This window comes from Carya illinoinensis, chromosome 14, assembly GCF_018687715.1.
Source record: "Carya illinoinensis cultivar Pawnee chromosome 14, C.illinoinensisPawnee_v1, whole genome shotgun sequence".
NCBI classification, from domain to species: Eukaryota; Viridiplantae; Streptophyta; class Magnoliopsida; order Fagales; family Juglandaceae; genus Carya; species Carya illinoinensis.
In genome coordinates, this window is record NC_056765.1 from 28243668 (window position 1) to 28255261 (window position 11594).

General features: G+C 38.1%; 1 protein-coding gene across 1 annotated transcript; it reads left to right on the forward strand.

Annotated features, from left to right (window-relative positions):
* Positions 1-11021: 11021 nt before the first annotated feature.
* LOC122293773 lies at positions 11022-11594 on the forward strand. The gene has a single exon (XM_043102250.1). It carries the CDS (start codon positions 11022-11024, stop codon positions 11592-11594), a length of 573 nt encoding a protein of 190 aa, XP_042958184.1.

An 11594-nucleotide genomic window follows, 5' to 3' on the forward strand; every position in this document is an offset into this window, starting at 1 on the left:
AGTTAAGGTGATTGAGAATGAAATTTTCTTTGTGGAAGAAAATAAGAAAAGCTTAGGAGAGGAGAAACAAGGTGCGATGAAGTAGAGGGAAAAGAAAGTCTATTCGGTTTTTATTTTTATAAATCGTCTGACATGGCATAAAAAAAAAAAAAAAATTGGCAATTACACTGCGGTTCTCCACAACCATGGTTGTACGTACGTAGGACTGCTTGGCAAAATGTATTCAATGTCTCCATCTATCAATACTCCAACTTTGACTTCAATTTCTTATTGCAATTTCATCCGTCCAATCCTTTTAAATAGGCATTATAGTAAAGGAAGCACGTAACCACTTGGTATAAGGAGTTGTGCTTCCAAAATTATCTTTTGAGAGTTGATGTTTGAAGTATTAAAAAATTTTGACTTGTCTAGCCTACGTTGCAAGATTGCTAATTATTATTAAATGATTCTTTGTTTCTTTTGTATTCATAAATCCAATTAGAAAAAGTGGGTGAGATGTAGGTGTTTTCGCCAAATGTGAATAAAGAAATAATAAACTATAGCTTTTAAATTGGTTTTTTTTATAAGCAAATTGCATTAAATTAAAAGTTGAGGTACATGAAAAGCGGGTGCGGTGTCCTAAACAAACTCCACATTATACATCTGATAGTAGTTAAAAGGGTATGCACGATAAACAAAAGTAGTGATGGACTTCTCTTGGGATGGTGCTGAGGAGTTTTTTTTTTGCTCTAGGCAAGACAGGTTTCGATCATGGTTAACACTGAGGAGGAGTTTGGTTTTCTTTTTTTATTCTTTTCTTATTGCTTTCTGTATCCAAGACGTGGTGTTGGTGCAAATGGCTGACGAGGTTATAGAGAAGTGGGGTGATCTTCGATTAACTAAGGAACAGACTGCACTAGTGGTTGAGATCACACAGATGTTGGAAACTTTGCGCAAACGGTATAGAAGCCGAAGGGCAGAACCCAGTTAGCTCATGGAAGTTCGTGAAAATTTATACATCATTAAATGTCAGTACGAAAAAGACATCCATATGGTGAAAAATGTAGACCTTGTACTTTTGATTGTAATTTACTTTGTCTGAATAACTTTGATGGATTTATTGCACCAAAAGATTTATCTTTCCCCTTGAAACCAATATGGATTCAACTCCACAACATTCCTCTTGGAGGTATGACAATGGAGGTTGGGGAACATATCAAGAGTAGGGTTGGTGTGGTGGAGGGGGTGGATACGGATGAGGATGGCATTGGATGGGGCCATTACCTCAAAGTTAAAGTTGTTATTGACATTACTAAGCCACTTATGTGAGGAATTCTCCTTAACTTGCAAGGTAGTAAGTGCTGGGTTTCTTTTAGGTATGAAAGATTACCAAATTTTTGTTGGTGTGGTATTATTAAACATGGTGCAAATGGTTTTAAACAAGCCTTTGGTGAGATCCATGCATAGTAGTTTACAAAGCCAATATGGTGCTTGGCTTCAAGCTCCTACTCAATAGGCAGTGTCTAGTGGGTTTGGGTGTTGAGAAGTGTTGAGAAGAGTTGTGAATAGTAATAAAAAGTAGGTGAAAAGTAATAATAAAGTAATAAATAGTAATAAAAAGTAGGTAAAAATTAATGAATAGTAAAAAAAGTAGGTGAAAAGTAATAATAAAGTAATGAATAGTAGTGAGAAGTGTTGAAGATACTTCAACACCCAAACCTAGGCCAGCCTCATTATCCAAGCAACAACGGGAAGGAACAGTAAGGCTCTCGAACCTTAGATCCACAGGTTGAAGATGAAGCTGTAAAAGGAAACAAAGCCAAGATTGGCAAGGCCTTAAGGCAATTGGGAGAGAAGGCTGAATCACACTGGGATGGTGGAAGGAAAGAAGATTTTTTTGGAAAGTTCCCTTCTAGAGGATAAGGAGCAATCAAAGGGTCAAGGGTTATATTTGGATAGAAGATCTCAATCAGAGGAGTTATCTCAGGAATACGTTGGTTCCTATTTGGGTAGGGTTAAGAGATCACGGGATACTAATATGGCAATTGATGATATTGGAGATGTTTGATGCTTTGGGGGCCCAGTGAATCAAACTGGGAGCGAGCGCCACATTGTTATTCTTGCTAGCTAGCATTGATGATGTCATTAGTATTCAATAATATTCTCCCGCACAACAGATGGACTATGTGAGGACCCTTGAGATTAATAATGAAAAGCTTCACTTAAAGACAGTAGAGTAGATCCTCTTGGCTAATAAAAAGGAGACTGAGATGAACCACAAGAAAGAGACCAAGCGGAAAAGAAAGCTAGAAGCAAACAGCCATCACTCACCTATGAGCCTATTTGTTGAAGAAAAATATATTGCACCTTCTATGAATTCTCTTATTGATAACAATATCCTTGACATTATAAACCCCATCCATTTGTTTAGACATATGAGTGACAAAGATCATGCAGTTTCAAGTACAAGCTGGGTACCATTGAGACTATATTAATTATATATATGCCTAATATATGTAGTTAGGTTCAGAGTTAGGAACTTTTTTTTAAACATGTCTGAATTGATAAATCGGGAGTTGTTGAAAGAATATTGATGAAGTAGTCTAACTCCTACCGTATATTGATACAAATGGCAACAATTAATAAGCCATTTTAATCTTCAGCCAAATCAAGACCAAGTCTATTTGAGATCTACAGAGAGAGTGCGTGTATCTAAGTTTGTTTTTATGTTTATTTAGGGACCAGAAGTGGTTTACCATAAAAGCTGTAGACTTTCAATAAAGATTCCTACCAACAATATGACCAAGGAGCTAACTCGTGAAATGTTGCATCGTTTATATTTAGAGTAATACTAAATATAAAGTACTTAAAGCATGCAATATTTTTTAGAAAAATGTGTAACCTACTCTAAAAAAAAAAACAAAAAATGTCTATAACATATTATAATGTAGGAAATATAGAATTTATGTGTCTATGTATGAGTTTTCAGTGTCCTAAATGCATGATGCAAAAGTGAGTACTCTTTTGCTAATCTAAGTTCTTATAAATGATTCAAAGACTCTTCTCAGATATATTAGTGATCATGAACTTACAGTTAACAAAAGGGTAATCATTCATCTTTGTTAAAAACTTATAAGGTAATGATAGTCAAAATGTCTAGCTAGCAATTAATAGAACTTTTAATGTAACTAACTAATTTCTAACACCAACATGTTTAGCATAATATATATATATATATTTTTCTAATACTTATAAAGGATGCTTAATTATCGCTTCAAAGCCCCCTTTATATAAACTAAAGATTCTTTGCCCAATCCTAACATAGAAATAGATCTGTATGGAATAAAAAAAGTAAAATCATGTAGCGGAATCTTTTATACTATCTCTTTTATACTTCACAGCAAAATCATACCTATTTATGTGAAAAAAAATAAAAGAATAAATAACACAATACAAATGTCAACTTTTGAAGGCTAGGAAAAATGATCACAACAAAACCAACAACATTACCACTAGCACCACCAGCAGCGACAGAAACAAACCAATAAAACACAAATCATCCATGCAACAATAAAATATAAACCACACAAAGGAACATATGAGAACTCAGAAATGTCAGGGACCGAATCTACGCAACTGATACATACCAACGTACCTAAGGTAAAGCAACAATCAAAACCCAACAATCATTGAAAAATGAGGAAGCTCAATCTATTAATGGAACAAAGTGAGAAAATAAGATGAATACAACCCTCAAAGAAGCATAGATTTCATATAAAAACCCTAGAAACTAGCTGCACAGGCCAAAACTAAGAAACTAGATTAATTAATGGAACATAGTGATAAAATCAGATAATTAAATACAAACATCAGGCCAGTGGCATAAATTTAAAAGCACTAAAGCCATTATATCTAATTTGGCAGGTCGAGCGTCATACACACAATTGAGCTGCAATTGATGGTTTCAGAATGAAAAGTGACCATCCATTTTACTTTCAATTTCCCAGTTTCTTTTATTTATTCAATTTGGATTTCCAATAAATGCACAATATTGGAAACGAAAAGAAGCGCATTTGATTTATAACTTGAAGTGAATGTGGGTGTGTTCGTGAGAAGCAGAGAAGGAGAAGGGCCTTACCAGCAATCAGTAACTCAGAACTCCAAGAACTCCCACAACACACGCAGCACCAAACCCACAATCAATCTGCAGTGGAGAGAGAGAGGGTCTGCTATGAAGGCCCTAGTGTTCGAAGTCAGATGGTAGAACGAGTAAGAGAGAGAGAGAGTGTGAGAGAGAGAGAGAGAGAGATACGAAGACGAGAGAGGAAGAGGCCGTGGATGGAGTCTGGTTCAACTTCCGTGGGAGGAAAATGTGGTGGGGGTGGTGTGGCGAAAATGGAGATGTTGTTCGACTGAAATCGGTGGAGTAATGGTGTCAGTGCTCTTTTGGAGAAGGGAGGAACAGAGAGAAGTGGAGAACGAAAGGAGCAGGAAGGGAATCGGGGGGTGGGTTTTGGGGGGGGGGGGGGGGGGGGGGGGGGACGGGGGGAAACTTAGTCTTCGCGCCCAAAGATACATGTAAAGTGATGTAGTTTAGGGCATTGGGAAAAGCTTTTGTATTTTGGCAGCGATTTCATAATCGTTGCAATAGTTTTTATAATGGCCTGGCTAGTAAATGGTTTCATCTGATTATTAATTTTGCGGGGATTTTTAACCGCCAAATTGTACTTTTGCCAACGATATTACTTTCGGCGATTATGAAATCGCCAGAATAGACCCGATTTCTTGTAGTGCTTTTATGAATTCTCTTCTTGTTTGGTTAACCAAAACCAAAAATCTCATCTCATCTCATTTCAACTCATCATTACAACTTTTTCAAATCCCAATACAAAATTAATATTAAAAAATTATATTATAACAATATTTTATTAATTATTATTTAAAACATTTTATCTCATCTGTGTAACCAAACGGGGTTAATTTTTCATGCACACAATGTCAAATCTCTTTGCTTTTCATGCATGCACTTATTAGTGTTGAACCTAATATCCTTTGCAGTTGTGTTGAAGAATGCAGTCAAACCAGATCTGAGATACTCTATTGAAAGTCTCATCCAAGAATTTCATTACATTAAAGTCATGAAGTAACCAGCTTGGATGTGGCTCCAGATGGTTGGTTATTGATGGGATACTTAACAGCATAGCTAACAATATATATGACAACTTCGACTTCCAGTAGAAAACTGGTCACCATTTTTATGATGCAATTATCCTAAAGCTGAATTCCAATTTATTGCTTTATTTTTACGAGTATTTATCACCAAGGTGTGTAAAAAAATGTAGCTTTTGAAATTACTAGATCCCAGCTTTTGGGATGGATGGATCACAATCGCTACAATGATTTTTGTGGGCTTTCATGTATTTTTTGTGGATTGAATGTAATACAGGGATTTTTTTTTTTGTGAATTTTGAGTATTTTTGTGGATTTAATGCATTTTTGTGGCTTGAATGTAATCCAGAGATTTTTTTTTGTGTGGATTTAATAGAGTTTTGTAGATTTAATGTATTTTTGTGGATTGAATATAATCCAAGGATTTTTTCGTGAATTTAGAGTATTTTTGTGAATTTAATGTATTTTTGTGGCTTGAATTTAACCCTGAGAATTTTTTTATGAATTTAGAATATTTGGCACTTGAATCTGGAATTGAGAAATTGGATATGGCCAACGCTCTTTGGTTTCTTTTTGGCAGTTTTCTTGCTTTTGTCCCCAAAAATGGTATTGACCTTTTGGCACCATCTCATTTGAGGGACATCAAAACACTTTGATTACTGCTCTTATTGTACAAGTTCATATCCATTGTACAAGATGGAGACTCTTACCACTTAGGAATTTACTCAATAAATAAAATATAAATAAACATATTCAATATTGCTATCTTCCTATCTTTTCAGTTTATTTTTACCACCTATTAAAAAAAAAAAAAAAAAAAAAACCTGAATTGAACACTTTTGCCAAATATTTTTACCAAGGCAGGTTTCCATGCTTGTATGTCAAATATACACATTTTCTAGTAGTCTCAATTCGAAACGTGTAAATAGGAACATCAAAGCATTTTTTTCTCTAGTAAGAAAAAAGCTTGATGCTCAGCATCTACCTATACGCAAGACAAGTAAAAATAAGTCAATTATCCGAAGCCCCAACATGGGTTATAGAAGAGAAGTCTTCTCCCTTTTCTCTCTAGGAAAAGGAGTGAAGTGGAGCGAGGAAGTGGTTATAATAGAATTTTGGTGGTGGCCCAGAGCAGGAGTGGTTTTTTTCTGAGTGGAACGGCAGCTTAGTGGTGGTGAACCTAAGAAGGTTACGGCGGTACGAGGTGGTTGATCTCTCTGGAAAGCAGAGTAGAACCAAAAGAATGCTGATGGATTCCTTAGAGGAGAAATGGAAGGGGCTCAGACTTATGGAAGATGAGAGTGCTAGCATTGAGCTCGATGAGGATTCCTCAACTGAGTTGGTCTACAAAGAGCAGAGAACAGTGCTGGGAAGAGTCTGTACATTGAGGACAATAAGTAAGGAGGTGCTGGGATCGACTATGGCAAAAATCTGGAGAATTAGCAAAGCTGCAAAGTTCATAGAGGTAAGCCCGAATACTTTTGCTATTGTGTTTGAAATGGTTGCTAATAAAGAGAGAGTTTGGGAAGGGAGACCTTGGTTGTTTGACAACCAGGTTCTAGTGTTGAAGGTTTTTGAAGGGTATAAACCATTGCACAAGGTGTCATTTGATACCGAAAGTTTTTGGATGAGAATCCATAACTTGCCTATCTCTTGTATGACAAAAGCTAGAGGTGAACAGATTGGGGGTACGGTGGGCCAGGTAGAGAGAGTGGATGTTCAAGAAGATGGGAGTGGCTGGGGTAATTATCTACGAGTTCAAGTACATTTGAATCTGACCAAACCAATCGCTAAGGGGAGAACTCTCACACTGAAAGGGAACAGTTTCTGGGCCCCCTTCAGTTATGAGAAGCTCCCAAAAATCTGCTTCTCTTGTGGCTGCATAGCCCATGGAGTGGATGGATGTTGTGGAGGTCAAGGGAACAATGTGGAGAAGGAAGAGCAATACGGTTCTTGGTTAAGGGCAAAGCAAATCCCTAGAGCTAAGAACCTTTATGGTGCTAATTGGTGGAAGGAGGAGGGGAGTAATTGGAGGTGTGAGAGTGAAATAATGGAAAAAAATGAGAGTACTGTTGGAGCAAAAGAAAGGAAAAATGGCATAGGGAATGATAGGGATGAGGGACAAACGTGTAAGGAAGGGCAAGGAAGGGATGGGAAAGAGGGAGAAAAAGAAACAGAGGGAGAAAATGGGGGTAGAGAGAATGGAGAAATGAAGACTAGGGTAGAAGATAAGAAAGACAAGGAGGCAATAGAGGAGAGTTCAGAAAATGGGATGGGAAAGGCCTTAGAAGAGGTTTCTGAAAACATGGTGGAGGTGACTATTAAAGTTTGAAGAGGATGTGGGGAGGAGATTTATCCGAAAAAGAAAGGAGAATGGAAGAGGAGAGCCAGAGCAAAGGGAACACAAGTGGCTTCCAACTTCCTTAATTGAAAAACAAGGAAAAGGGGTTGTGTTGTTCATGAGGAAGGTGAGCTAGGAAATATGAAGAAAAAAGGGAAGGGGGATATGGAGGAATTGGAGGTTAGATGTACTGATTTAGTGGCGGTGGCTGAGTTTCAGTCCTGCCAAACATTATGAAAATCCTTTGTTGAAACTGTTGAGGGTTGGGGAACCCTCGGACAGTTCAAGATCTCTACAGGATGGTAGAGAAGAATAAACCCAGATTAGTTTTTGTGATGGAAACTAAGTCTTTAAAGAAGAATTTTGACAGTTTGAGGAGAAGGCTCTAATGTGAAGGTTGTTTTGTTATTGAAGCAGTTGGCAAAAGGGGAGGTTTAATTCTGTTATGGAACTCAAGTGTGAAGGCTGAAATTGCTAATTACTCACAACGCCATATCAATGTGTGGGTAGAACATGCAGGGAAGAAAAGATGGTTGCTTACCTGCTTCTATGGACAGCTAGATACCAACAAAAGAAAGGAATCTTGGTCTTTGTTGAGTTCTCTTAAACCTGCAGCTGATATTGGATGGTGCATAGTGGGAGATTTCAATGAAATCCTTACAAATGATGAGAAATGGGGTGGCAAAGCAAGACCAGAAGGCCAAATGGAGTTGTTTAGGGAGGTCATGAATAAAGGCAACCTCTTTGATCTTGGATGGAAAGGGGACAAATATACTTGGAATAATTCACATGGGGATGACACTTTTACTAAAGAAAGGCTAGATAGAGCTGTGGCCTCTCATGAGTGGATGAAGTTATACAAAGAAACATGGGTGGAAGTTATGGTGACAAGCACTTCAGATCACAAACCTATACTAGTACATGCCTAAAAAAAGAAAGATAGATACTGGCATAGGCAAAAGGGTTTTAAATATGAGGTGAGTTAGGCATTGGAGGAGGAATGTGAAGAGGTCTTGAAGAGGGCTTGGAAGGACAAACAAACTAGCTCAATTTCTGTGTTACTTCAGAGGAGTGGGGCTGCTTTACAAAGATGGAGTCAGAAAAGGAGAGTGGGAGGTGAAAAAGAAATAAAAGAAAAGACTGAGAAGTTACAAAAGTTACAAGCAGAAGAAAATAGTGGTAACATTGAAGAAATAAGGAGTTTGAAAGAAGAACTGAACCTTTTACTTGAAATGGATAATATTAAATGGAAACAAAGAGCCAAATGTAATTGGTATAAGCATGGAGATAGGAATTCAAAATATTTCCATGCTTATACTAATCAAAGAAGAAGGAAGAATTTTATTAGAGAAGTTGAAGATATGAATGGTAAAAGGGCTGAGGGTCAGAAGGAGGTTGAAGAGTCTTTTACAGCTTACTTTGAGAATCTCTTTCAGTCTACAAACCCTAAAAATGAGGATTTCGAGCAGTGTTTGGTTGGTATGGAGAGAAAAGTCAGTGTAGAGATGAATGAGTCTCTGAGCAGGGCCTTTTCTAGGGTAGAGGTGGAGGAAGCTTTGAAACAAATGGCTCCCCTTAAAGCCCCGAGACCAGATGGGTTTGGACCATGTTTCTTCCAAAACCATTGGGGGGTGGTAGCAGATGAGGTTTGTAAAGCTGCACTCTCAGTTTTAAACGGCTGTCCTTTGGAACCTGCACTGAATTACACTTTCATAGCCTTAATCCCCAAGGGTAAAGAACCAAAGAAAGTTAATGAGTACAGACCTATAAGTCTATGCAACATTTTGTACAAAATAGTGTCCAAAGCCATCTCAAACAGACTCAAAAAGATCCTGGCCAACATCATATCCCCAACACAAAGTGCCTTTTTGCCTGGCAAACTGATTTCTAACAATATAATGGTGGCTTTTGAATTGCTCCATTCCGTGAAAACTAGGAAAAGGGGAAAGGTGGGAAGCATGGCTATAAAACTAGATATGTCCAAGGCCTACGATCGTGTGGAGTGAGATTTTTTGGAAGTAGTGATGAAAAAACTGGGGTTCAATGAGAAATGGGTGAAGCTAATCATGAAATGTGTGAGGTCTATTTCATATTCTGTCCTGGTTAATGGGATCCCAGGGAAGAAGTTCTGGCCTAAAAGGGGTTTGAGACAGGGTGACCCCTTGTCGCCTTACCTATTCATAATGTGTGTTGAAGGTTTGAGTTCTTTGTTGAATTTCTATGAAGCTCAAAAGTTTACAAGAGGAGTGCAAGTGGCAAAGGGAGGAACTAGCATTAATCATCTGCTTTTTGCATATGATTGTATCCTCTTTGGCAAGGCCAAATTAGAAGAATGGAATAGGATTCAAGAGGTGCTTAGTACCTATTAGAAGGCTTCAGGGCAGTTTCTGAACAAGGAGAAGACCTCAGTCTTTTTCAGCAGTAATACAAGGGAAGGTGATAAGGGTTTGATTATGGAGGCTAGTAACTCAATAGCCTGTGGCAATTACGAGAGGTACTTAGGTCTTCCTGCCTTTGTTGGAAGATCCAAGTTCAATTCTTTTAGAAGTCCGAAGGAGAGAATCTGGCAGAAAATCAGAAGCTGGAAAAACACTTTCTTATCACAAGCTGGTAAAGAGATTATGATCAAGGTTGTGCTACAAGCCATACCAACCTACACAATGTCTGTTTTTAAGCTTCCCAAGAGGCTATGTCAAGAGATAAATGGGCTTTATTCGAGATTTTGGTGGGGTAAATAGTAGGAAGGAAAGGGCATTATATGGAAAAAATGGGAGAAAATGGGTACACATAAAGGGTAGGGGGGCTTAGGCTTTAGGGATTTGAAAAGCTTTAACATGGCTCTCTTAGCAAAACAGGGTTGGAGATTGCTCAAAGGTTCTAAGTCCTTGGCTGCCACTATTTTTAAAGAGAAGTATTATAGGCATTCAGACTTCTTAGAAGAAAAATTGAGTTCTTTGCCCTCTTTGATATGGCGAAGTATTTTGTCTGCAAGGGAGCTAGTAAAGGATGGGTTAAGATGGAGAGTAGGAGATGGAAGCAAGATTAAAATATGGGGTTTAAAATGGCTGTCTACTCCTTTTTCTTTTTCAGTACAATCACCTATCTCTATTCTGCAAGAAGATGCCAAAGTGGAACAGCTCATTGACAAGCAGAAGGGGGAGTGGATTGAAGAAAGGATCCGAGCTATTTTCTCAAAAGATGAGGTGATTAAGATCCTAAGTATTCCTCTGAGTAGAAACCAGGCCCAAGATAAGCTGTTTTGGGGCCCATCCAAGAAGGGTACCTTCTCAGTAAGCAGTGCCTATTTTCTGCAACTAGAAAGGCTCAAAAATATAAGAGGAGATTGCTCGTGGGGGGCTGCTATGGATGAGAGAGATGGGGAAATATTTGGAATCTTGAAGTTCCAAGTGTAACTAAATTGTTCTTGTGGAAAGCTGGAAACAATCTACTACCTACAAAGGAGAACTTATTTAAAAGGAAAGTAGTTGATGATACAAGTTGTCCAATCTGTAATGCAGAAACGGAAACCATTATGCATGCATTATGGGTTTGTCCAGCAACCAATGACATATGGGCTGTGGAAGAAGGATATGTGCAGAAATGGGGACAAACAGAGGAGGAATTCATGGTGTTTTGGGAAAAGTTAATGGATAAGCTGAGCATGAAGAAGAAAGAAGAAATGGTTGTGTTGCTTAGAAGAGTTTGGCTTCACAGGAATGAATTTGTTTTCGAAAAAAAGCTAGGATGTCCCAAGACATTGGTGAAGACAGCTATAGAAAGCTTACTTGACTACAAGACAACTCAGTCTCCTACAAAACTAGTGGCTAAAGGGCAGAGCAGCAGTGAGAGAAGAGGCATGAGATGGGAGAAACCAGAGGATGGGTGGGTGAAGGTGAACTGGGATGCTTCACTAAACTTGAAAGAGAGAAGGATGGGGGCAGGGATTATAATTAGAGATGAGCAGGGTGAAGCCTTAGTTGCTGTTTGTGATCAAAAGGCCAATGTTGTTAGCCCAGTGGTTGCAGAATGTTTTGTTTTGAGGATGGCAGTAGAGCTGTGCAGTGAACTGAACATACATAAGGCTATTTTCGAAGGAGATGCATAA